Below are 27,523 nucleotides of genomic sequence, written 5' to 3' on the forward strand. Positions count from 1 at the left end.
CAAATGTGAGCAATTGGATTGTGAACTGGTTTAAGTAGAGGCCATTGATAGTCCATCTGCCATTGACAGTCCAGGGACCAACTTGCCTGCCCCAGATCCCCCCACTACTGCCACTGGCATTGTCACACTGAACTGAGGGGAACCCACCAAGCTGAAGGCCTGGCAGTAGGACCAGGGTCAGGGATACACTCCCACTGTCAGCAGGGCCAGAAGACAGGGAAATGTGAAAGTGGGAGCATCCCCCCCTGCCAGCCCATACAAGGCTGACTCCCCCTCCCACCCAACACAGGGAGAGCAGTGATCCCACAGGACTGGGCACCCTCTGACTCCCCTCACCTCCAACTAAACTCTTTCATCTCCATGGTATTTTTTTATTTTTGAAGGGATGGGGCCTCAGTTTCAGATACTGGCCCTCCCAAAAACCTCTGTGCAGCCCTGGTGGCAAGTGGGACTCAGCAGCATTTTAAATCACAGGGATAGTTTTAGGTGTCAATGTTCTGCCTTTTCTCCAGGTCGCTGCACAAGGCCTAAATGTCATGCACGCAGGAAGACACAAAATTGTGTTTATTTAGCCTTTGACACTAAGGGTGTATTTACACAGGGGGGGGAAAAAAAGAAAAAAAACCCTGCAGCAGCAAGTCTCAGAGCCCAGGTCAACTGACTCAGGCTCACACTACAGAGCTAAAAATATCAGTATAGACTTTCCTGCTCAATCTGAAGCCTGGGCTCTGGGAAACCTCCCTCCTTGCTGGGTTTCAGAATTTGGGCTCCAGCCCAACCCTGAATATTTACAAGGCTATTTTAGCGTTGTAGCATGAGCCCGAGTCAGTTGACCTGGGCTTTAAGACTCTCAGCTCTTCCCCTTCCCCCCCCCCCCTTTTTTTTTTTTTTTTTTTTTTTTTTAAACAAAACCAGTATAGCTGTACACTAAGAGGTCACGGGCTCAGATTCTGGATAAAAAAAATGGGAAGACGACTTTGCATTGTTCACACCATAATATAGTTTGGGGGAAAGGACATTGTTATTTCTAAGAAGAATTTTGAGAGAGGGCTTTTTTTTGGTTTGTCTTTTTCTAGCAGAGAGAGGGATGGGAAGGAGGGCAAGGGATGGGGCAGATTAGAAAGGAATTAAATGGCCTGTAAAATTACTTCTACATATGACAAATGCTTTTTACTCACATATCAGAATTATAGACAACTCTGAGAAGGAAAATAAAATCCTCAGTAGATGATTTGTGTTACTTGTGTATTGCACTATATTAGTTGACATGAATTTAGTTTTAGATTTGCCATTTATTCAACCATCCACTTATTCATAAATCCATATTTAGGCCCCTACATTTGAGTGGCCTGGTTTTGAGGTGCTGAGTACTATCCACAGTTCTCACTGAGAGATAAATTCACTTCCTGAAACTAGATGAAATTGACTTTCTACTTCATGCCTCACTAAGCACCATAAAGGAGGGATAAACTCTCAACCACCCCAGGCCCTAGAGAGTGTTCTTCTTTACATACTTTTCACTCTAACAGGTAAGATGCAATTCAGGAAGCTGTGAAAAAACAATGTTTAAAAACTGTTGTTGTTATGCAATACAACCTTTCTATTTGGTTCACAAACAACTGACCATGAAATTACTTAAATAAGGTTAGGAAAATCAGAATCTATATTGAAGGCAGTTTCGGCAGTTTATATAGTCAAAATAGCTGGAGGATTTTTACCAGGTGGCTACGGTCTAAACATAGCTACCGCTAAACATTAATAGCTATGTGTACATTCTTGGCACTAATTCACTCAGAAAAAACAAGGCGAGGCATGTCAAATATTAAAAAGAAGAACTTCTTAATTTCTGTAACGGGGCACATCAAATAATGTACTTTTCTGGGTTATTTCATGGATTTTCGTATATATTTTTTCTGTTTTTGATCAGTAGAGACAGAATCATAAATGCTAAAATCATAGAAAAATAGAAATAGGAAAGACTTCCTTTGTCTCTTTCTAGATCACCCCTTTCCTTTCATTCCAACAATGCTGTCAGGGCCAACACCCTATCTCTCTGTTTCTCCAACTAGCACATCCAGGGTTTCTTCCATGCTGTTACCTATGGCTGTAACGCCTTTATGAGATGGTCCTCAAAGCCACTCTCTGCTCTGATGACTCACCTCTCTGTGATGCTGGTAAGACAGTGATTGATTATGATAAGGTTCTGAGTTATTTGGGGATGATCTATATATCTTGTGTGTTCATACTGGGCCTCCCACAAATTGTGGGCACTCTCCAGCCAATACATCATGGATGTATTTTTAACTACTTGCAAATATTCAGTATTTGTAAACTTTTACAACTCAAAACCCTCTAGAAACGTTAAATCTCACAACATCCCGGGAAGTAGGTGGTATTTAACAACTCACAGATAAGGAAACGGAGGCAAATAAATCAAATCACTCATCCAAAGACAGAGAAAGTCCACATAAAAGCTGGGAATGCAGCTCAGAAGTTTGTCTCCTACTTCTATACTTAGAAGAGTAGACCATGTCACAGCTCATGCAGTCCATCCCTCTACCTCGTCAGGATTATACTCTGTAATACAAGCTTGAACACGTTATCAAATCTAGTTTTCAGTGAAGAAAAACAAAGTAGCTTGTGTCACTTCTCTTAGGAAATAGCCGTAAGGAAGCCTTTGAATCTTTCAACTTGTATGTGCCCGAGTAAATGCTGGATGCTGAGCAGAAGAGAAGTGGGGCCACATTCTGATCTCAGTTTTCCTGGTGTGAATCTAGAATGACACTACTGATGTTTATGGAGTTGTTCCAGATTTGCAACAGAGCAAAATCTGGCCCTTGATTCTGTTAAGATCAACATCAAAAAACACTTAGCATTGACAGGCAAATTCCTGACAAGGGAAAAAAGAAGCACAAACCATAAGATTGCATTAGAGTTTATTACAGACTTGGACTGGTCTCATTACTGCTCAGAAAATCTGATTCTAACACAGTCTGACAATCATTCTAATTAAGAAGGCTTTTTGTCAATCGCAGCTCCCCACTGATTGTAGGTTAATATAATTGGCTTTTATCTTCAGTATAAAAAGACTTAAAAATTAATTGGCAGATGCAATTATGGAAGTTATTGGATGGATTCAATAATGGTATTTATCTGAGGGACAATTTAAAAACCAAGCTCATGTATTCTTTAGTTGTATCTACTTAAATTAGGTCAAACGGAGCCTCTCGGTGCAAGAGATTGTTTCGTTATTTGCCATGCATGGGTACGGAGTTTGGAACTGTAAAAGTGAATCATCGGAAGTTAGAGAGAAACCTGTTTTGTAGGCTGTTACAGAACTCCTGCTTTGTATGAGCCTTGCTCCACACTAGCTCTCCAAGGAGGCTTCAGGAGTTGAAAGGGTTGACCAAAAAGGAAGAACTAGCCTCCAATGAGCATCTCTGCCACTGCTTGGGGAGGAGGACATCTTGTCCTTGCCTCAACCTGGCTAACTCAGGCTGACTGCTGGATTCAGGATTTGCATCTAAATGTAGAAAAATTCATGTAGAAAGACAAAAAGTTACTGTTTTAGTTTTTTGTTTTTTGGTTTTTTTTTAAATCAACAGCCCAACTCCTGCCCTTGCCTGAGGCAGCTGGCACATCAGGGAAGTGGGAGGATGATGCCAATGTATTGCCTCATGCATGTCTGGCACAGGAGATCTCTCTTTCATTGCAGGCGTGCTCAGGCAAAATACTATGCTCTGCCACATACTGTTTACTGCTTCTCTGAACTGGAGCAGTTTACATGTGTGAGCACTTTGCAAGCGAGCATGTACTGCTGGCAGCAGTGCAAGTGATAGACAACTTGAGACCTAGATACAATCTCCTTACCACATACCCTCCTGGTGCTCTACAGAGGGTTGTCTGCATGGGGGCAGGGAAAGGTGCCACAGTACAGGATTTATTAGCAGTTAATAGAGGGAAGATCACATGGAGAATGACATTTATACTTGAAATAGTTATCGACACCATGTTTTTAATCAAAATCTGCAGTTCTAGCCTCTGACTGATGGCCATCACCTTTGCTTGTGCAGACTATCCAGTGTTTCAGAGCTGGCCAAAGCAGCAGTCCATGAAAAACATCCTGAATGAAAATACTTTGGACTGCTATACACCAGACATTCACGAATCAACAATTGCTTTGTAAACATATAAAGTAAGCCTCAATATTCCAAAATGATATTATATCATAGATAGGGAATCTGAGGCAAAGTAGAAGAAATTCTTCCGCTCTACTCCACACTGATTAACCCTCAATTGAAATATTATGTCCAGTTCTGGGCGCCACATTTCTGGAAAGATGTGGACAAACTGGAGGAAGTCCAGTGAAGAGCAACAAAAATGATTAAAGTTCTAGAAAACATGACCTATGAGGAAAGATTGAAAAAATTAGGTTTGTTTAGTCTGGAGAAAAGAAGACAGGAGACATGATAACAGTTTTCAAGTACATGAAAGGTTGTTACAAGGAGGAGGGAGAAAAATTGTTTTCTTTAACTTCTGAGGATAGGACAAGAAGCAATGGGCTTAAATTGCAGTAAGGGCGGTTTAGGTTGGAATTAGAAAAAACTTCTTAACTGTCAGGGCAGTTAAGCACTGGAAAAAATTGCCTAGGGAGGTCATGGAATATCCATCATTGTCTAACCTGCTCTAAAAAAATCTCCAAACACTTGTGAGAGATGGTCTAGGTAACGCTTGGTCCTGCCTTGGGTGCAGGGGACTGGAGTAGAAGATCTCGAGGTCCCTTCCAGTCCTACACTTCTATGATTCTGTGAAAAATGTAACTTGCCCAAGATCACATAAGCCTGTAGCAGAGCTCAGCAGAACCAGAACAAATATCTGCCAAATCCCAGTTCTATGCTAACTAGACAATGTTTCCTTTTCCCATTTAAAATGTGCCTCATCTTTTATTGCCAGACTATAACACAAGCCACATAGAATGTAAATAAGAATTAAACACTAACCCAGAGATGTGACTTTTTCAGGTGGTCATATATAGGTCTGTTTTGGCCCTCCCTACCAAATCCCACATGTAGCACCTATAATTTCATCTCAGGCCCTAATTTGTTATTTTACTTGAAGGCAGGCAAAGAAGCAGTGAAACAAGAGACATCCATGCTTGCATCCTGGTTTAACATTTGTTTAGCAAACAAAACTATTCTGCTGGGGGTAGGAGGATTGTTTGTTTGTTTATTTTTAAAATTATTAAAGCGGTTTATTTTTAAATTGTAAAGTTAGACTTCTAACAAGTACTGAAGCAGAGCATACATACATACTGGTTTAAAAGTCTCAGAACACATCCTACTGCCAAGTTTCATAAAGGAAGCCTCTGTTCAAGCAAGATGGTGGCTGCCTAAGATTGGCTCAGAAATGTCTGATTTAATGATGAAAATTTTATTTCTCTTGCCGCCTCCCCACAAGATAGCATCTATAATTTCTACAGGACTAACCTGGTTTCCAGCCTTATAGGTCCAGAATGATGGACTAAGTAAAATGAATGCATCTTTACTAAAAAGGATAATGAAAGAAAAAAGCAAAAAGTTACAGAAGGAGAGTAAATTTATGGTTTTAAATAAAAAAACCAAAAAACTTACAGGACAAAAGTAGGTGTTTCCTACTATGTGATTTGCAACAACATTGTTCTCAGCTGACAGGGACATTATGAAGAGCAGAGCGTCCCGAGCCTGCTGACCTATTGTTCCTTCCCGATGGATGAAGGGAATCAAAAGGGAAAAAATGAGGAAGTTGGCAGCTCCTTGGTCCTCGCTGGTGTGGAAAAACAGTTCCAGAATGGAAGGATCTTTGGCTAGGATAGAGCAGAGTTGGTTCAGCAGGACGACCAGATCCAACTCTACAGCTGGTGTGGCCGTTCCTGAGCAAGAACTTAGCAACATCATCAAAGGCTTCAAGATGGGCTTGTGGTGCAGCAAAGGCTGATGGGACTGAGTGACCAGCATCTCATACATCTTCAGCTGCTCAATTTTTGTCTCATCGGTGAACTCCCGCCTCAAGCTCCAAAGGAAGAGTTTCTCCATTATGTTCTCTGTGACCACAAACTCAAGGATAGGCCCCATTGCAGCATCTTTTGCTTGCTCCTCAATTAATAAGAAAAGCATATGCTCCACGTAATTCTGCACAGTGCTGGCCTCGTCGGGTGGAATTGCCCCATATTTCGCCTGAGTGTTTTTCAAAGGGTCATGCTTCTCTAAGATTTTTACAACCTAAACAAACCAAATGCACATTTATCATCCCAAGATACATACTTAAAAAATATAGTTGCATAAAAAAAGATCAATATCTCCTACTTTTTATGCTTTAAACTTTTTGCACCCTGATAAATCAAAACTTCAGACTTGGCACACATTCAGGACCAAACTGCAATACCTTTATTCACACTGAGCACCTTATTGCACAAGTAGCCGCATTGTTGCAAATATGGGATTTATTAAAATGTGGATTACCTAAATTGTACTGTACTTCAAATCTGAGTTTCATTATTGTTTTAAACACATTTCTTTCTGTGTCAACCCATAAACTCTGTGCAACAGAGGCCTGAAGTCAATGGGCTTACTCTTGGTGCAGTGTACTATTCAGTTTGAGCAAGGGTTATCAAAATATTGCTCTCAGTAAGGAATGCAGGATTTTTTAAATTTGGAAGTAGCAAAGTAATTAGGAATGGGTGAAAATATCCCCCTTACCAATTTAATGATCAGACTCTGCAAGGTTCTGAGCACTCTATTTTCCCCATGGACAAGGTGTTCAGATAAAAGACATGATCATGCAACGTGCTAAGTGAGAACAGAGTGACCACTGCTTCCTGTACACTCTTGCAGTATTCAACCTAGTGTTGGGAAAAAGTAATAAATGCCACTACATCATCCTGCTCTTTAGACTAAACTATGGATTACTCCTGCCCCAACAGTTTCTGCCTTCTCTCCCTCCTCAAGGGGAGACAGCAGAGCTGAGGTGGCCTGTTCTCCCACACAGAACGGAGCAGAGACACCCTAATTTGCTCCCTTGACTGGGCTGAATACCACAAGAAGTCCAATTTAGAGTTCCTTCACGACAGGATGCCAATGTAGGTCCTCACCAAAAATGTTCCACTGTTCTCAAGTATCAGAAATTTGCAGATAACTACAGATTCTCCTGTAACACATCAGTCCATACCACAAGAACTCAAAGTGACAGCTCTCCTAAAATTACGGTCACTTAACATCTCAGTGGCACTAATGCCCAGACACTCAAAGGTATTTAGGAATGTGACTCCCAATGATTTCAAGCATCTATTGCTTTCAGTGAGAGTTAGGTGCCTAAATAATTTTGAGGATCTGGGCTTTAGTTCTCATCTCAAGATCAGCCACCAGGTGGCTCTTCAAACCCTATAATAGAGTTTCAGGAACAGTGATGCCCCTAGGCCAGCTTCGTTTTCAGCAGCAATAGAAACAACACCTGAAAGAGCACCTGGCAGGAGCAGAAGCCAGTACTGTAATATGTAAAATGCACCATTGCACTATGTAATCTGAATCTGTAGTCAATTAATAATACTTGAAGAGTTTTTCATCCGTAAATCTAAAAGCACTTTATACAAAAGGTGGTTAAGCATTATTGCCCCCATTACACAGATAGGGAAACAAAGACACAGAGAAGATAAGTGACCTGCCTAATACCACAGTGAGTCATTGAGAGATCTGGAAGCAGAATCTAGGTCTCTCAATTCCAGTACCAGATCATTAGGCAACATTACCTCTCTCTCTGCTGCAAATTTGAGATCTATCCCAGTGTAGATTAGCAAAGTCTTAAAAAACTGAGTTATAATATTATTAAACATGTTTCAATGTTAGCCAGTAAACTCTGTGACCTACAGGCTTGTACCTGAAAAGTGCAATGTTACTGTACCAGTCTTTGCTTTGAGTGGATTCCTATGAATGCAACCTACTTCAAATCAATACAATCATCATGTATTACTGAATTATATTACCTGTCCCCAGTGAGTTTTAAACACTATCATGCATGTTTCTGGGTCAACTCCCTGCAGGCTCACAGCCTGCCGGTTCTTGCTGCTACGGGTACCTGAGGACATCATAAACTCTCCGAAGGTCAAACCTACTAGGCCATATTCAATTTCTGTTGAAAACTCTGTAGTCAAGTCACTGAGCTTCAAGCATCATCTTAGGGTGGACATCTCTTTATTGACTGTGCAGCTCATAGAAATCTGTAAAAGTGACAAAACACATCAGATTGTATTGTGTAACAAAGCAGGACTTAGTTAAACACTGATATACATTTCCTTGAAAATTCCATCTGAGTGTAATGCTTTTTTGTAAGCAAGTTGCATAGGGCCATATTCCCATACCTTTAGTCACAATGAGTAGTACCTTAGTCTTCAAATAGCCCTGTTGAAGTCAGTGGAATTATGTGAATAAGGGTATGGAAACTGCTATATATGAACATTTACTGCGTGCGTGCACTTTCTGACATCCTCCTCTCTGTATCATATTGCTTAGTAATTAACAACATTTTGCAGGCTACACATGTAAGCAAGGTACAGGTTATTTCTGGGGTTTTTTTAATAATCTTTTCCTTACAAACAACCATTCTTTCAAACAGTTGACCTTTTGGATTAATAAAGGTAAACTGTGTACATACAGAATCTCTGTAGAAGACTGCATACAAACAACAGGATTCATTGATACAATGTTAAACAGAACAGAAACATTCAACATAAAAGTATAGAAGAGAAGAAAAAAAACTTGTGTGCATCCAAAGTCACATATATTAAAATGTCCTATCAGTTCAGAGGAATTTGAGAATGAGAGAGAAACCAAAACACTGAATTTTTCTTTTCATGCATTATTAATAACCTGTATATCATAGCATCAAGCAAAGATACACCTTCAGGGTAGAGTTAAAATGAAACAAAGAGACATCTCCCAGGTATTCATGAGAAGATTATGAGAACATATTGTTCCCTGAAGCACCTAGATCTTCAACAATCACATAGTTCCACTTTTTCCCCCTACATCTTTTTTTTTTAAACTTGGAGGGTAGCAGGGGGAAAGGGCAAACCAACCGGGCTTGCAATTTCACATTTTTTCCCTACATCAATTTTTGATAATTTAACTCATTCTTGGATCACAAATGAAAATCCCCGTAAGAAAGTAGGGAGAGAGAACTAATGCATACAGGGGAGATTATTTTGTGAAGAGTACGTCATATCAGAGAATATGAAGTTAAACATGATTATTTATAGAGATATAAATGTTCTGAAGAGTTCTTTTCCTCTTCAATCCCTGATCCAACTTTAGGCAACCTGGAGCTTTGTAAATTTCTCTCTTAACTATGAGGCAGGTCTTGAAACAAATTCTACTTTCCCTGTAGATTTTCATGAATAAAGGTAAAGCACAATAATGGATACACACACACACACATAAAAACAGGAAATTCTCATATCTTAATAAAGTCACATTATAAGACAGTTGCCATGGCTGAATTTCTATTGGTTTAAAAAGGATAAAACTGTTGCACAATCCAGCGCCCTTTAACAATACATTAGGTATTATTTAGTACATTTCTTATAAGATCAAAATTCTCCTCTCCATGGTGAACTACTTCTCCATTACTGTGCTCTACCTACATTCATGGACCTCTGTAGTGAAAGAAAAATGTTATTCTAGACCTGCCATATAGTTGAGAGAGAAAAAACAGTTACTAACTTTTCCGTAACTCGTTCTTCAAGATGTTTTGCTCATATCCATGCCCATGTAGGTGTGCATGCACCATCGCCGGAAGCTTTTACCTAGTGGTACGTGCCGGGTTGGCTCTGGTGCCCCTTGAAGTGGTGCCCTCATGGCACAGCATACAGCCAACTGCTGACCCACCATCCCCTCAGTTCCTTCTTGCCAGCTACTCCAGTAGAGGGGTAGATGGGCGTGTTTGGAATGGACATAAGCAACACATCTCGAACAACAACAGTTATGGAAAGATTAATAACCGTTTCTTCTTCTTCTTCGAGTGCTTGCTCATGTCCATTTCCATGTAAGTGATTTCCAAGCCATGATTTAGGTGGTGAGGTCACAGTTTCGTGCTGATACGGATACGGACACGGACTGTAAGACTGCCTGACCTAAGGCGGCGCCATCTCTCTCCTGTTGCGTGATAGCATAGTGGGTGGTAAACATGTGAATGGATGACCAGGTTGCCGCCCTGCAGATGTCTAAGATCGGAACCTGTGCCACAAATGCCGTTGATAAAGCTGGCGACCTTGTGGAATGTGCTGTCAGGTGAGGAGGCAGAACTTTTGCTAGGTCATAGCACATATGAATGCATAATGTGATCCATGAGGAGATTCTCTGGGTGGAGACTGGACTCCCCCTCATCCTTTCCACAATTGCCATAAAGAACTGACTGGTCTTTCGAAATGGTTTGATCCTCTCTATGTAAAATGCTAAGGCCTGCCTGACATCTAAGGAGTGAAGCCTCTGCTCCTCCCTGTTAGCATGAGGCTATGGATAGACGACAGGGAGAAAGATATCTTCTTTGCAGTGAAAATGCGAGACCACCTTTGGCAGGAAGGTCGGGTGCGGGTGGAGCCTCACCTTGTCATTAAAGAACACGGTATAAAGTGGTTCGCAGAGATGAGAGCTCTAATCTCCGAGACCCTTCTTGCCGAGGTAATGCCAACCAAGATGACCACCTTCCACGAAAGGTAAAGCAAGCAGCACATTTCCACAGGCTCAAACAGAAGCCCCGTAGGTCTTGACAGAACCAGGTTGAGGTCCCAGGGTGGCAGAGATTGAAGCACCTGTGGGTACAACCATTCCAGGCTTTTCATAAACCGGGAGCAGACTGGGTTGGCGAAGACTGTTCTACCAGAGACTGGTTGATGAAAGGCTGAAACTGCAGCCAGGTGAATTCATATGGACAACACCATGAGGCCTTCCATCTTTAAATGGAGTAGATAGTCCAGAATTCTGGTAGGGGTGCCTCACTCAGTCAAACCCCTTTCTGTGATGCTCACAATGAAAACTTGTTCCATTTTGCCAGGTACACAAATCTGGTTGATGGTTTCCTGCTATTCATGAGGACTGTCTGGACCAGGGCTGAGCAGTTCTGTTCAACCTTGCTCAACGATGGAGCTTCCAAGCCATTAGATGCAGGGACTCAAGATTCAGGAGAAGCAGGTGGCTGTGTTCCTGCAAGATCAGGTCTGGGAGCGACAGTAGGTTGATGGGCATACCTTCTGGCAGTTCAGGAGAGTTGAGAACCAACGCAATCGTGGGCACACTGGGCTATCAGAATCATCCTCGCTTTGTGTTTCCTGACATTGAGTAACACCGCGTGGATCAGAGCCATGGGAGGGAATGCGTACGTCAACTTACCTCCCCAGGGAAGGGGAAAGGCATTTGTAAGGGATCCCGGGCTGTGCCCCAGGTATGAGCAGAATTGGGGGCACTTCCTGTTGGTCCTGGTGATGAATAAGTCTACTTGGGGAAAACCCCCACTTCTGGAAAATGACATTTAGGACATCTGGATGGATGGACCATTTGTGATAGTTGACGTACAACCTGCTCGAGTGCTCTGCTAGTTTGTCCTGTGAGCCTGGTAGGTAGAAAACCTCCAGGTGAAAGGAATGGGCTATGCCGCAGTCCCATAGGTGCACCACTTCGTGATGGAGAGGGGAGGAGCAGGCTCCCCCTTGTCTGTTTATGTAGAACGTAGCTGCAGTGTTGTCTTTGAGCACAAATATGCATCTGTCCCGTAGATGGGACTGAAAAGTCTGCCACGCTAAGCGGACTGCTCACAGTTCCGACATTGATATGGAGAGTCAGCTCGTTTAGCATCCACAGACCTTGTGGGCTGAGAGTCCCCAGATGGGCTCCATACCCCATAGCTGAGGCGTCTGTGACTAAGGACATCAATGGGACTGGTTTTGAGAAAGGGACAGCCTTGCACACCGTGTCCTGGTCGAGCCACCATGGGCAGGGGGAAGGTCACTGTTGATGGAACTGTGACCACCTTATCCAAAGGGGGATGACCTGGCATTTAGACCGATACCAAGCAAGCCTGCAGGGGTCTAAATTTGAAATGAGCATATTGTACCACATAGGTACAGAATGCCAAGTGACTTAGCAGTTTCAGGCAATTCCATGCTGTGGTGACCAGAAAAGCTCTTAGACCTTTTATGAGAGCTTCAATGGCTCTGAAACTATTCTCTGGGAGATAGGCTCTTGCCCAGGTTGAGTCGAGGACAGCCCTTATGAATTCTATCCTCTGAACTGGGGAGTAAATTGATTTCTGTTATCAGAAGCCTCAAGTTCAAGAAAGTGGATGGAGTGAGGCTCACATGCCTTTTCACCAGCTCCCTGGAGTGGCCTTTGATCAGCCAATCGTCCAGGTATGCATAGACTTGTACCCCTGCTTTCCTTAGAGAAGCCACCACCACTGCCATGCACTTTGTGAAAATCTTCAGAGCTGCCAACAGGCCGAAGGACAGCACTATGAATTGGTAGTGTTCATGACCTACTATAAATCGGAGGAACTTCCTGTGGCTCCAAAGAACCGCTATGTGGAAATATGCATCCTGTAAGTTGAGGACAGCGTTCCAGTCTCCTGGATATACGGAACGGATAATTGAGGACAGGGAGACCATGCAGAAATTCAGTTTCTTCATGAACTTGTTGAAGTTCCGTAGATCTAATATGGATCTAAGATCCCCATTGGGTTTTGGAATCAGGAAGTAATGGGAGTAAAACCCCATGCCTCTTAGCTCCATTGGAACTTCCTCCATCGCTCCTACCCTTATGAAAAACTGCACCTCCTGAGCTAGATGTCTCTGGTAAGAAGGGTCTCTGAAGAGGGATGGGGAGAGAGGATAGGAAGGAGGAGGGGAGGTAAATTGGAGGGTGTACCCCACTTTCACCATGTAAAATATCCAATGGTCCAATGTAATGTTGACCCACACTCAGTGAAAGTGGGATAAGCGATCCCCAAATTGTGGGGAAGGATCCAGGATTGAGACTGATGTGTCGTCCTCGACCGTACCTTCAAAAGTTTTGTCTAGGTCCCGACGTTTGTCTAACAGATGTAGATGTGAGGCCTGATGAGAAGTGGTGTGGTTGCATTTTCCTGAAGCCCATATTACAGCGCCTCCTAAAGTCATGCCTCTGCTAAGGGGGGGGTGTAAGCGGCCCAGAGGCTGAAGTTTAAAGTGTCTCCAGGCTACGGCCGGTGTGTGGAGACCCAGGAATAGCCCAAGAGTCTTTCAGGCCATGCAGCCGTTTGCTCGGAGAACAGGGAACGCCTTTCAAACGGGAGATCTTGTATTGTCATCTGCACTTCATAAGGCAGGCCAGACAACTGGAGCCAGGAGCTGTGTCGCATCTGTGAGCTACAGCATCTGCCACGTCTAAAGAGGCTTGAAGGGATGCTTTGGTTATGGCTTTCCCTTCCTCTCCAAAAGCTGCAAACTCCACTCTGGATTCTGCTGGGAGGAGTTCCTTGAACTGAGACATAGCCATCCAAGAATTAAAATCATAGTGACTTAGCAGGGCCTGGTGGTTGGCCACTCTCAACTGAAGGCCTCCCTGTGGGGTAAACCTTTCTCCCCAATAGGTCCATCTTCTTGGCCTCCCTAGCCTTAGGGGATGGGCCTTGTTGTCCCAGTCTCTCCCAGTCATTAACTGCGCCTACCACCAATGAGCCTGGGGGTGGGTGGGTGTACAAGTACTCATATTCCTTAGGAGGTATGAAATATTTTCTCTCCACCCATTTTACTGTTGGCTGGAGAGTTGCAGGGGTCTGCCATGATGTTTTTAGAGGTTTTGAGATAGCCTCATTAAGGGATAATGCCACCGTGGATGAGCCTGGAGATGACAAAATGTCCACTAGTGCTAGGGCAGAATCCTCAATCTCCTCCATCTTGAGACTGAGGTTCTGGGCCATCCTTCTCAAGAGCTCCTGATGAGCCTTGTAGTCATCCTGTGTAGAGGCTAAGGATGCCTCTGCCACTGCTTCATCCAGGAAGGACGACGAGGTGGCCAGGATTGCGTCAGGGCCCTGGAGTTCCTCTGGTTCTGGAAGGTCTCCCATAGGGGCGCTGTGTGAACCTCTGTTCCCCTTGATCCCAGTTCTGAACCCCTTTCTGATGGGGGGAGGGGGTAGAGGACACATCATCATAACTGAAGAAGCTTAATGTGACCAGCCTTCATGGGAGCTCTGCAAGGCCTCGGCCATCCATGGAGCCCACATTGGCCACTGTGTTGGCATCTGCCACTGGGTTGGAGTCCATGCCAGAATAGCCAGTCCTTGGCCTACTGTCTCATGTCCGGCAGATATTCACTCCACCACAATCCTGCCTGGGATGCTGAACCCAAGGAATCACTCTTCGGTGACCATGGCGGTGCCATGCCACTTTCTGCCATGTGCTGGTGCTGTGAAGTTGACCAGTGCTGCATGGGCAATTGGTGTCATGTTGATGAGCAGTGTCTGAGCGAGGATTGGTGACGAGACAATGAGAGGTATCTTGACCCGGAGCGACATTGAGATCGCGAGCAGTATCATGACTCACGTCGTGATGACTGTGAACAGTGCTATGACTCTGGGCGGTGGTGAGATCAGGACCTATGCGTGCTGGAGAATGCTGTCTCAGCATCAAGGCTTGTAAGCCAAGGCGAGATGAGGCAAGAGACTCATCGCTGCCTCATATGCCTCTGGAGTCGATGGCTCTGCCAGAGTCCTTCCTAGCTTACCCTAAGTGGGGAGTCCAGATTTGATGGCACCCCTTGTTGGGCCGGAGTCAACAGTGCCAGCTGCCTGCCTGCCGTCTGGGAGGGGGCAGCTGATGGTCTCATCCCCTCCATGCTCTTTTTAGTCGCAGATCGTCCCCAATCTGACTTCTTCGACCTCTTCCTTGGCACTGGAGATGTGGAAAGGTGCTGTTCTGGTAGTGGTGACGCTCTGGCCATTGGGAAGAGTCACAGTGTGGGGGCACACTGCCTCTCTACATCTTTCTAATCGAGGAGCTGGTGCGCTCCTAACTGAGGAGGTACTCGGCCCCAGGTTCCACTGGCGATCAGACGCTGGGTGAAGTGTGGCCTCCATTAAGAGGAACTTCAGCCTGCTGTCACTATCTTTCTTGGTCCTGGGTGTGAAGTTTTTGCAAATGCGGCATTTCTGGAATATGCCCTTCTCCCAGGCACTGCAGACACCTATCGTGTGGGTCGCTAACTGGAATTTTTTTCAGGCAAGTCACACACGGTTTGAAGCCTTGGAAATGCGGCATGCCCCAAGTTCCAGGCAGGCTAGCCCTGTAGGGCGGGGAACTTAAATACTTAACTAATCTAAGTATGTTATCTAACTATTTACACTTGAATAACTATTTACAAGTGATTACAGGCGCAATCACTGAGAACAATACTTGCAAAGCAGGATGAGAACACCAACAGCATTCTAGGACCATCACAGAGGGAAAGAAGGAACTGAGGGGGCAGTGAGTCAGCAGCTGCCTATATACTGCACCATGAAGGTGCCACTCTAGGGGGCACCAGAGCCAACCCAGCACATACCACTAGGAAAAAGCTTCCGGCGATGATGCATGCACACCTACATGGGCATGGATATGAGCAAGCACTCAAAGAAGAAATTTTGTTATAAGTTTACAAAACTCCAGGAGTTTACATAGTTAATAACCTAGGAAATTACACAGAAAAATACTGCTAAAAAACCTCAAGGTTGCAAAGTCAAGCACTTAAGTTTGGAAATGCAAGAAGGAAGGTAAGCCCATGCAACCTTAATTCCAGTCCCCTTGTGCCTATGCATTATGGTACAGGAATTAATTACATGATCACATAATATTTTTTCTGCCCCTGCATTCAGTGCATAGTATGGTCGGTGCTCACCTGATGAGCAGCTATTCAAAATGTTGTTATATCCTCATTGTTCGAAGTGTACCCTAGACCTTTTTTGCTGCACATTATTCAAACCCTGCACTGAAGACAGAATTATTCATTTCCTCATGGGCTTTTCTTTGGTGCTCATATCGGTAGGATCCAAGTGCTTCACAAACAAATTTATTTTCATGATGCCCTGACAAGAGGCAGTTTACACATAGGCAGCTGAGGCAGAGAGATACTAAGGCCACTAATTTTAGGTGCTCAATTTGAGATGTACCAGGACCAGTTGTGGGTTGTTTTTTCATTTTGTTTTGAGTACTTAGCATTTATAACACTCTGTAAGTTCAAGCACAGCTCCCACTGAGTTCTGTTGCACCAGTGAGCGCTCATCACATCTGCAGATCAGACTCCATGGTATCAGGTCGGACATCCAGAAAATGAGTCACACACAATAAGTGGCCATCTGAAAAAATCTGGTTTAAATGACTTGCCCAGTATCTCAGAGGAACTCTATGGCAGAGGAAGGGACAGAATCCAGTTCTCCAAGGAAGCATTCAATTGTCTTAGTCCTGAGTCCCTTCTGCCCCGCCATCTCCAGCCTGTCCCACTCCTGTGTCCTCATTCCAGTCCCATTCTCTTACCTACCTTGTCCAAGTGCTTCCCTTTGGGACTTCTTCTCTTCCCTGCCATTCTAGCTATTGTCAACTTTGCTTTTAAGTCAGGCACCTTTCTCTTCCAATGCTTCCTGGGCACAAAGCAGGGGGTTCAATGACAGCACAGGAGAGACACTCTCCCCCCCCCTCACAGTGCAGGTGCCATCCCAGCCTGCAACAAACAGGGGCTGCAATTGCAAGACAAACAATTGCAAGAGCCCCCGTAGCCCTGGGCTAGAACATGCCCATTTTTCTATGAGGATGCAACTTGCACAGTCCACTCACACCAGAAGTGGTGAAGAGCTGGAGCCTGCTCAAGGTTTAGCTGTGAAGATCTAACACATCTCTACTGTGCACTTGTGAACTGAGATTTTTTCAAAGGTTTATAACTTGGCCACATTTGGGTAGATTTTCATGGGAACAGTGAAAGGCACATTGCTAACAGAGAGAGGTCACTCTCCTGCCAAATTTCAGATCCCTGATTCAAAGCAAGGAGTCACTACAGCGTCTCAACAAAACAGTTGGAACTTTTTTTTACATGACAAAACATATTTTTTTGCTAACCTCATTCTCAGAAACAGCTCAATCATTCTGGTTGAAACTTTAAGAAAGGTCAGTCTGAGGCAGACATCCAGCATGTAAAATTTCATCCCAAATAGCTGAAGTTTGGCAAAGTTATAAGCAATTGAAAAAAGCATCTTATGACATGAAATATGAGAAACCTTAATAATAAGGGGCCTCACCAGCTCCATCTAGAATAAATAAAACAAAGGAAAAATCACATCCTAAGATATATATTTATACACAGAAGTTGAAGAGGGGATGGGATCCAGTGGTCAGGGTGATAGACTTCAACTTGGAGACCTGGGTTTCATTGTCTTGCCTGGGCAACTCACTTTGCCCTGGTCTACACTCACCTGGCAATTCAGCAACAATCAACAGGAGTTACGCAAGCTACACAGAGTAGCTCCCGTCAACTGCTTGCTTCCCTTCTGCATGGCGTCTTCACTACATGGCGCCGACGAGAACTGCGTTCCCGTCAACTCAGCGCTACGCCACTTGAGGAGGTGGTTTTACAGCGTAGACTTCTGGATTGATTGGGTGGGTCTTCACTGACCGCTCAATCGATCCAGAAAGGTTGATCTGATGGCAGTGACTTTGCCGCCGTCAGTGTAGACATACCCTTAGTCATTCTGTCCCTCAATTCCCCATCTGAAAAATTTAATTTTCATTTATATTTAATATGCCTAATAGGGTCTAGATGCCCTAACATCACTAGCACCACAATACAATCCAAAAACAAAATGAGGTACTTCCCTATCGAAATGGAGTACTGGGAAGATAACTACATTTAAGATTGTTAGACACTGAGACACTATGGTAATGGAGACCATATAAGAACCTTAAATAGCTTTTCAAAAAAGCTATTTCTACATGTAAAATTCACCACCCTAAAGCTTGACAATAGGGGAAAATAGTACTAAGTATTTCTGTTTAAAATATTTCATTTTAAAAGCTTTTGAATATTACATGTATCAAATAAGTATGTAACATATTGCAGTGGACAACTATACTAATCTTTGCCTTTTGCTGCTTTACTGAAAAAAAATGTCAGTAACATTTATCAGAGAGGCAGCACTGGCAGCTCCCAATTTATCCACAAAATTCTAAACTCATCTTGATTGTGATGCTTATGAAAGACATACAATAAACACAGCTCATTCCCTTGGTATATCACTTATCTCATTTTGTCTGTACTTTACAGATTATAATAAATGCACACCTTTATGCAGACAGCTATTATCAATGTAGAGTAGCAGAATAAAACAAAGAAACTGACATCTAGCAGATTTAATGGGATTTCCCATCCATCTTTAGTGGGCACTTGGACTGATTAAATATACAGCTTTGTCACGGATGTTAAGTACTATTGTTGCCCTGTTAGAAGGGCTATCCTGTCAAAGAGGCATCAAATATCTCTTCTACCCCACTCTCCTGGCTCATCACACATCTAATAGCACTTTTTGATAAAAGGAAGGCATACCACTGATGCCTTGGCCATTACAGCCTCTCACAGGATTGCCCAAATGTGTTTCTCAGCCGGCATGGAAAAACCTAAAGAGAAATTCACCAGTTCCATTCAGAAATCAGAAAGAGAGACTCTAAAGAATGCATTTGCTATGGAGTTCTGTTTCATGGCTCTTCCCTCCCAAAGAAAATGCAGAATGGGGCAACATATTGTGAGACTGGCCACTAGATCTGCCATTATGGTTTTCCCTGCACAAGGGAAGTTTGTACACATTTTCCCCCAGAACAACTCTGCAGCTGCATTATTACTACCAACAGTGTAAATGCTGGTGCAGGCATGGGTCAGGGTAACCACCCTGTCTTGAAAAAGAATCTGAGTCCTGACTATGCTAACGACTTACTAACTATATAGATGCACTATCATACAGGCAATACATTTTTCCCCTCATGTGACTGAATCCATAAGCCTAGATACCCTGCAGAGAGAACACACATGGCCTCTAGTTGCAACTACCAGCCCATGGCCTGAGGCAACAGGACAGTATCTGCACAGCCACTATGCATCAAGCCCCCAAGTTGGTACAGAGCATTTCTTTTCCCAGTTCCTGTACAAAGCCCATTGAGGACCTGTCTATACAAAGGAAATGCCCCCATAGTTTCCAGTATGCAGTTAAATTGTGGAGTGTGGTGGTTTCTCAGGGTGCCCAGGACTGATAGTCATCTTGTGACTGCCCCTGCCTCAGCAAGACTTGCCGGTGCTTGTCTGGGTGCCAGCTCCCTGACACCACCTGCTTGTCAGTCTCCCAGACAATCTCCTCTTGGCTGTGCCAGTCCTCACTTTGCCTTACAGGTTAACAACAGGTGCACCCCATTCCCCGAGACTCTTTGAAACGTTCCCCTGTAGTGATCAGCCCCTTATTCACTGAACCCTCAAAATACCAGGCTCGCTATCCTCAAGGGGACAGTGTACACACCAGCTTGTTCAATTCAGCTCAAGATCTGCTCCTTATATATCACAGCAATGTGATACAGTTATAGTGAAAACAATCATACATTTATTATTAAAGATCAAGATTTAAGAGATAGTGAATAAGGATAAACAAAAACAGAAGGGTAACATATAAAACAAAATCAAAACACAACTGTTAGAGACTAAACTTAACAGGCTAACTTCCTGTCTAAGCAGTCTTATCTCATCAAAGCCTTTTGCAGCATTTCCAATCAAGGCTGATTGGGATCCTGTTTTCATGAACATAAACACGCTGTCTATTTCCAAGGTGCAGAATAAAGGGGTGTCATCCTCACCATCAACACATACCCCCTCAAAGTTCATTGTCTTTGCACATGGCCAGGCTAATCCCTATGGCTTGTTTTTTCCTGTGTGCTCCTTTTTGGTTGACTCCATACGTGAACAGGGCTTCCATTATGTTGGCTCACAATTCTTAACTTACATTTCGACAGAGAGATACATGTATTACCTCTTGTCTGGAAGTAAACCTGTTTTCCTTTTTGATTGGTGACAGATTTTAAAACATATTTTCAGTACATACACACAACTCCTTAAATATCATCTGTCTATACATCTTACAATGATTATGAGGATCAGTATGACAGAAGCTTTTATTAGAGACCTCACATCACCCTCTTTGGTGAACTAGAATATACATGACCGATTTGGGAGATAGCTGGCAAAGGGGCACAGAGATCTCAGGTGACATCAAGAGGTTCTTGGGTCAAGAGGGATTTGAAGATTAAGACAAAAAGTTTGCATTTTGCAACAGGAGCAGAACATTGAGCCAGGGAGATCTTGGAAGCAGCATTGTGACTGCACTGGAGGAGTACGATTGCACTTGCTCAAGGCCATTGAATGGGAGATTACAATAGTTGATCATTCAATCGGGGTTTAGACAAAAGGTTAAATCTTGGAGATACTTAAGCCTATGCTGACAGGTTAAAATAAATCCCTTACTTTTATTTTTTTTTAAACCAACAACACTGTAGATTAAACACAAAAAAGATCAGTATAGTCTAAACAATTTTATGCTCTTTGTTTTTTAAATTCACTCACTGTGGACAATGAATCAATCTGTTCTGATTTTATTTTTAGTTGGTTTTACTTTCTGTTTCTCAAACAATAAGCTGATGTTGCAGTCTTTGGGTCATTTTGCTCCAAAAATTTCCTTCAATGTTATTAATAAAAAATAAATATTTTGCCCAAAAAATTGAAAAAAATGTTATTTTGGGTAGAACAGAAATGATTTTGTCCTCTTTTTTTTCCCCCGGAACTCCCAGCAAACTGAAAAGTTAGGTATTTGCACTGCTCTAATTTGTGTTACTTATCAGACACCAGTATCCCAGTACATATCCAAAGCTGGAGCCAGAGGATTCCAATATGAATGTCAGGACAAAAAGTCAGAAATTGAAGTAAATACTTTCTCTGAGTGTATTGAATTAATCCTAAAAATATCCCCACATATTTCCATTTTGCTCATTTTGAGCCACACTACTGGAAAATGTGTTGGCAAAGCATTTTGTACATGATTTGTACTGAGAGAGGCATCTGTTCTTCTTAGCTACTCTTGGGTTTATAATCTGTAGGTGGATTACATGCATGTTAACGTAACACTGCATCACTGGCTAAAATAATCTAAACTGCATTCCAGAATCTAAATTGTGTTTGTTTTTTGTTCTTCAGCTGGAAGTTTAGCACAGTTGCTATGTGATGTGATGGTGAGTTAGTAAAAATCAGGCTGAAGGATTAGTGAGAAGCAAGGAATTAATTCTAAAAGGATTTTATTGTCTGTGATCAAAGGTTGTCTGGAGCTGCACTTTGCTCTGAAAACTATTATTTCATGGTTATTCGGTATTACGGGCATAACATTTTACAGCTGTGATTTTCCCCAATGCAAGGGTCCTTTAGGTAGACTTTATAACTACAAACATAAATACTTCCGCAAAATTTGTTTTGGTACAGTGCTTGTCAATCATAAGGTACTCCAAAGTGCATTATCAAACAATGGGATAGTGACTACACCAGCAATAACTCTGTAATAAATGGAACAGCCAGTATGCATGCAACAAGCGCTCAAAGGTTATCTTAAAACCTTTTTAAAAACATTGCATCGTTGAAACCCTGGTTCAGCACCTTTACCAACATTGATTAAGCTGCAGTGTAGATGGGTTGCTGACTGCTACAGACATATTTTTAACCACATGTTATTTAACTCTGCTTAGAGCAAATCTAATTGACATAGAACATTCAAAATGCCTACAACAGTCAGTGGCCCATGTACCGTTGAGCTCCCAGTGCTGCTACTGCAAGTTGGCTTGATCAGCCTTGGAAACCCTACGTATCAGTCCTTTTACTTTATTGAGAGATTGGTCATCAGGTCCACTTACAGCAACCTATGGAGCTGTTTCACTAGCCAGTATTGGCAAAGAACAACGACCTGAAGACATTTTTTATTTTCTATCATTTTGTTAACATTTCTTAAGGGAGTGGGAAGACGGTGCGGGTTTATCGTTCTCCGGGGGGGTGGAGAGGGGAGAGTGTTTTAAGGAGGATCATGTCATTTGTAGACAGGTTTGTTACAACTACAAGGAAAATCTAGAAAGTGTATGCATGACCCCACCCTGAATGGCATGTGTTAACATATAAAAACTAGAAGAATTTGGGAAAATTACAGCTCACATTGTCTCTCCGCATGTTCCTCTCTCTTTTTGTATTTGCCCCTCATGTCATTTACAAGTAATAGTATGATTAGAGGATTGCCACAGGTTTTTGAGTTAGAATTTACCTCCACAGAATTATTGCAGCATGAGTTTAATGAGATGTATCCTTTGTACAGCGCAGTAAGAACTAGGCAAGTATTAAATACACTTAAAGCCTTCCCTCAGAATTGATGCTTTTAAAAAACAAACATCACAGTCATTATTCCCAGGCATAGGGACAGGCACAGATAACATTTTTTGCGGTGTGGAGGGGAATTCTGTCACTGAGAGCAAATGGCAGTAGATTATCAGAGACAGTTTCTCATTAAATCACCTGTCTATCTCCCTTCTCTTTTTGGAGATTAAGCTTCAAAATGGAAAGATGCACTACAGAGAAGTCATATTTGTTAGATGCCCCAACATTACAGAGAGAACTTCCAAAGTGAGACCAGATACATTCCTTTGTCAGATTCCAACAGTAATCATAGAATCATAGGACTGGAAGATGCCTCAAATGGTCTTCTAGTCCAGTCCCTTGCACTCAAGGAAGGACTTAGGGCTTGTCTACACTTACCTCAGAGATTCGGCGGCAGTCGACCGGAGTTACGCAAACGACACAAAAAACCTGCGTAACTCCCGTTGACTGCTGTGCTCCCCTTCAGTGGGGCATCTTCACTGCACTGCACCGACGGGAATGCAGTGCTACGCCACTTGAGGAGGTGGTCTTAAAATGTCGATTTCTGGATCGACTGAGTAGGTTTTGACTGACTGTTCAGTTGATCCAGATAAGTTGATCTGACAGCAGTGAATTTGCCACCATCAGTGAAGACATAGCCTAAGTATTATCTAGACCATCCCTGGCAGGTGTTTGTCTAACCTGCTCTTAAAAATCTCCAATGATGTAGATTCCACAGCCTCCCTAGGCAATTTAACTACCCTGACAGTTGAGAAGATTTTCCTAATGTCCAACCTAAACTGCCATTGCTGCAATTTAAGCCCATTCCTTCTTGTTCTATCCTCAAAGGTTAATGAGAACATTTTTCTCCCTCCTCCTTGCAACTATCTTTATGTATTTGAAAACTGTTATGTCCCCTCTCAGGCTATGTACAAAATGACAGCAACAAATTTGCCGCCGTCAGATCGATCTATCCAGATCAATTGAGCGGAAGTGAACACCCACTCAATCGATCCAGAAGTCGATTCAATTAAACCACCTCATCAAAAGGTGTAGCGCTGCTTTGACAGGAACACATTCCCGTCGGCACAGCACAGTGGAGACAGCATACTAAAGGGAGGTTATGAAGTCGATGGAGTTATGCAAGCTACTCTGCTTAGCTTGCATAACTTCCGTCGACGGCTGCTGAATTTCCGGGTAAGTGTAGACTAGGCCTCAGTCTTCTCTTCTCTAGACTAAACAAATCCAATTTTTTCAATCTTCCCTCATAGGTCATGTTTTCTAGACCTTTACTCATTTTTGTTGCTCTTCTCTGAATTTTCTCCAATTTGTCCACATCTTTGGTGAAATGTGGTGCCCAGAACTGCCCACAATACTTCAAATGAGGCCTAATCAGTGCGGACTAGAGCGGAAGAATTATGTCTCGTATCTTGCTTATAACACTCCTGCTAATACAGCCCAGAATGATGTTTGCTTTTTTCGCAAGAGTGCTACACTGTTGATTCATATTTCGCTTGTTATCAACTATGACTCCCAGACCTCTTTCTGCAGTACAGTACACCTTCACTATAATGAACACCTATGGATCCAAGCCATTTGTTCGATGTAGCCAGGGATTCATTATAGCGAGTGGGGACCGGAGGAGCTCTGTCTTCCAGTCAGCCACAGCCCTGGGACCAGAGAAGTACACTTTTGCGCTGGCCGTGACCTCAGGGCCTGAGGAGCACTCTGCCCTGGCTGTGGCCCGAAGAACCTGTCAGCTCCCCTCACCCCCCTTGCAGCCTGAGGCTGAAAGAGCTCTCAACCCCCCGCTGCAGTCCCAGACTGGAAGAGCTGTTAGTCCACTCTCCTTCCCTTGCAGCCCTAGGGCCAGAGAACCTCTCACCTTCCTCCCCTTCCCTCCCTTCTCCTCCCCCCCATACACAGAGCAGGTGGGGCTGGAGGTGGGATCCAATGACTATGTTTGCTATAGCCCAAGGTTTGCTATTGCGAAGGGCAGTATAGCAAGGGTCTACTGTACTCCTTCCTAGGCAGTCATTTCCCATTTTGTATGTGTGCAACTGATTGTTCCTTTCTAAGTGGAGTACTTTGCATTTGTCCTTACTGAATTTCATCCTATTTATTTCAGACCATTTTTCCAGTTCGTTCAGATCATTTTTTATTTTAATCCTATCTTCCAAAGCACTTGCAACCCTCCCAGCTTGCCATCACACTTCATAAGTGTACTCTCTATGCCATTATCTAAATCACCGATGAAAATATTAACCAGAACCAAACCGACAACTGATCCCTGTGGGACCCCACTTAATATGCCCTCCCAGCTTGACTGTGAACCACTGATATCTACTCTCTGGCAACAGTTTTCCAACCAGTTATGCACCCACCTGATAGTAGTTCCATCTAGGTTGTATTTCCCTAGTTTGGGTACTGAAGTTAAGATGACTGGTCTGTAATTTCCCAGGTTGTCCTTATTTCCCTTTTTATAGACTGGCACTATATTTTCCCTTTCCCAGTCCTCTGGGATCACTCCAGTCTTACATAATTTTTCAAAGATAATTGCTAATGGCTCAGATATCTCCTCAGTCAGCTCCTTGAGTATTCTAAGATGTATTTCTCATCAGGACGTGGTGACCTGAAGACATCTAACTCGTTTAAGTAATTTTTAGCTTGTTCTTTTCCTATTTTAGCCTCTGAACCTACCTCATTTTCATTGGCATTCACTATGTGAAATTCCAAATTGCTACTAACTTTTTTTGGTGAAAACTAAAACAAAAAAGTCAGTTAGCACATCTGCCATTTCCACATTTACTGTTATTTTTCCCCCTCATTGAATAATGGGCCTACCCTATCCTTGGGTCTTCCTCCTGCTTCTAATATATTTGTAGGATGTTTTCTTGTTACCCTTTATGGCTCTAGCTAATTTAATCTCATTTTGTGCTTCAGCCTTTCTAATTTTGTCCCTACGTACTCGTGTTATTTGTTTACATTCATCCTTTGTAATTTGACCTAGTTTCCCTTTTATGTGGACTTCTTTTTGAGTTTCAGATCACTGAACATTTGCTTACACTGTAATAAACTAAGGGAGGCCGTAATAAATTAAGGGATAGTTGAGTAGGGGAAAAAAGAAGACCCTAGACTAGTATTCTAAGATTAGAACTGCACATAGAAGTGGGTATTCTCTAAACCCAACAGGAAAATTGGGAGGTCATAGGAGGAGGATTACAGAAATCAAGATAGGAGATCATGAAGGCCTAGATAAGGCCCTGTCTGAGCAGAGTGTAAAGGACGGATCTTAGAAATATTATGGAGAAAGACATAGCAAGTTTTGGACACTGCTGATTTGGCTTGTGAGTTTTATTGCTGGATCCCAGAAACAGATATATTCCATGCCAGCTTTGAAGGTATACCTTCTGATACAGTCATCTTCCTTAAGCCCATTGTTACATTGCCATTATTATCAGAATGTAAAAGCCTCCTGAAGACGACACTATAATTTTTACCTTGTTTTTACTTTACCTAGTCAAATCAATCCTATACTCTCCACCTAGGGTTTATCAACACTAGCTATATCAAGATAAAAACAACCTGTCTCCACAAGGATTTTACATTGAGATAATCTCAATATAAAACATATTTTTCTTGCAGTGAAGACAAAGTCTTACTGTCCCGTCTACTCAGCCAGCTGAAGTTAAAAGAAACAACCATCTTTCTCAAGTTACCTCTGTAGGTTTGCAGCACTCATATTTTTTATTTATTTTAGACTCGACTGACGTCATTTCTCAACGTTCAGCTAGTGAGATGGTGCTTCTTGCATCTTCATCTGTTCTACCTAATAATATCACCTGATTAAGTATGTTAGGGAACCAATTTAGTGGACTAAATAAAATCAACTTTTCTTTTTTTCAGGGCCATGCTCATGCAATTCCCTCATGTTGAACCAAGAAGTAGGTGGCAAGCAAGACGTAGGGCTCACAGCTCCAGTACACTGCTGCTATGGCCTAGATGTGCTGGTATGGCTTCAAAGGGAAGCTGTAGGATCCTGTGCACACTGGAACATTGGCTTAGACAAATCCTGATTATTTAGGGATCTGAACAGGATGGGTCAATCTAAAGGATAGAATAAAGAAGAATTCTGGCTGATTAAGCAGAACTGTTCAGATGCCCTGACTGTTTAGTTCAAAACTGTTCTGCATTGGGATTAGGAAGATGTACAGCTACCAGCAAACATGGACCATTGCCGGATAAGGGTTAGAGAAACTACAGAAGTGACTAAATAAAGCTGAATAGATTACAGAGACCCTGATCTCTTTAGACATCAAAGTGTTCACCGGATGGGCTACAAGGACACACTTGCTTATTGCTGACATTCTTTTGTGAATAGGAGAGTTCTTTGATAGCCAGATAACATGAATCCACCACTGGTGTTCCTGTGGCAGAGTCCCTGGAGATATAAGCAACTATGGTCTTATTCCTAGGTCACACATTTGAGCTCAAAAAGAAACAGGTGGGCTAGATTGGGACTGTGGTTACCACTGATAGGAGGGACAGTGCTATTGCATAATGAACTGCTACCAGCATGCTCTTATTCTTTTCATAAGTGTAGGGGGTGGAAGCTTGTTCTTCTATGGCACTTCAGCTCCTCATGCCAGCTGGCCCTATTACAGAAAGACCTCAATGACTGTTGACTTGGTACCAGTTAAACTAGGTCTGTGATCTGAACTGTTAATAAAATTTACGAAGAAAGTTGTAGCCAGAGCTCTTAAAACCCAAGATTTGTATCTGCATTTATTCTGCACCATCTAGCAGCAATACTCCACCACAATATGATTTAGGTTTCCTTTCAGTGAAAAGCTAACAAATACAATAAGAATAGGAATGTCAGAACTTTCAACTACACAGGGAAGAGGAGGGGGGATTTTTTTCTTTTTAAAGTTAATTTATAAAGATTCAGTCTAAACTATAAGATTAACAAAATAATCTAGCTAGGTCTCACTTCCTTTTATTCAGTTACATGACCATAACTCTGCTGC

The 27,523-nt window shown here is 42.8% G+C and overlaps 1 protein-coding gene across 1 annotated transcript in view; it reads right to left on the reverse strand.

The window, feature by feature from the left end:
• Positions 1–27,523, reverse strand: part of FHIP1A (FHF complex subunit HOOK interacting protein 1A) — a 108,675-nt gene that overhangs the window by 46,357 nt on the left and 34,795 nt on the right. The window contains exons 2-3 of the mRNA XM_067551898.1: positions 8,015–8,248; positions 5,631–6,257 (exon numbers count right to left, since the gene is read on the reverse strand). Coding sequence (XP_067407999.1) covers positions 5,631–6,257; positions 8,015–8,119 — 732 coding nt within the window. The 5' untranslated portion in view covers positions 8,120–8,248. The remainder of the gene's footprint in view (positions 1–5,630; positions 6,258–8,014; positions 8,249–27,523) is intronic.

Source organism: Emydura macquarii, unplaced genomic scaffold (genome assembly GCF_026122565.2).
Source record: "Emydura macquarii macquarii isolate MOO-44397 ecotype Brisbane River unplaced genomic scaffold, CSIRO-AGI_Emac_v2 contig_1363, whole genome shotgun sequence".
NCBI classification, from domain to species: Eukaryota; Metazoa; Chordata; order Testudines; family Chelidae; genus Emydura; species Emydura macquarii.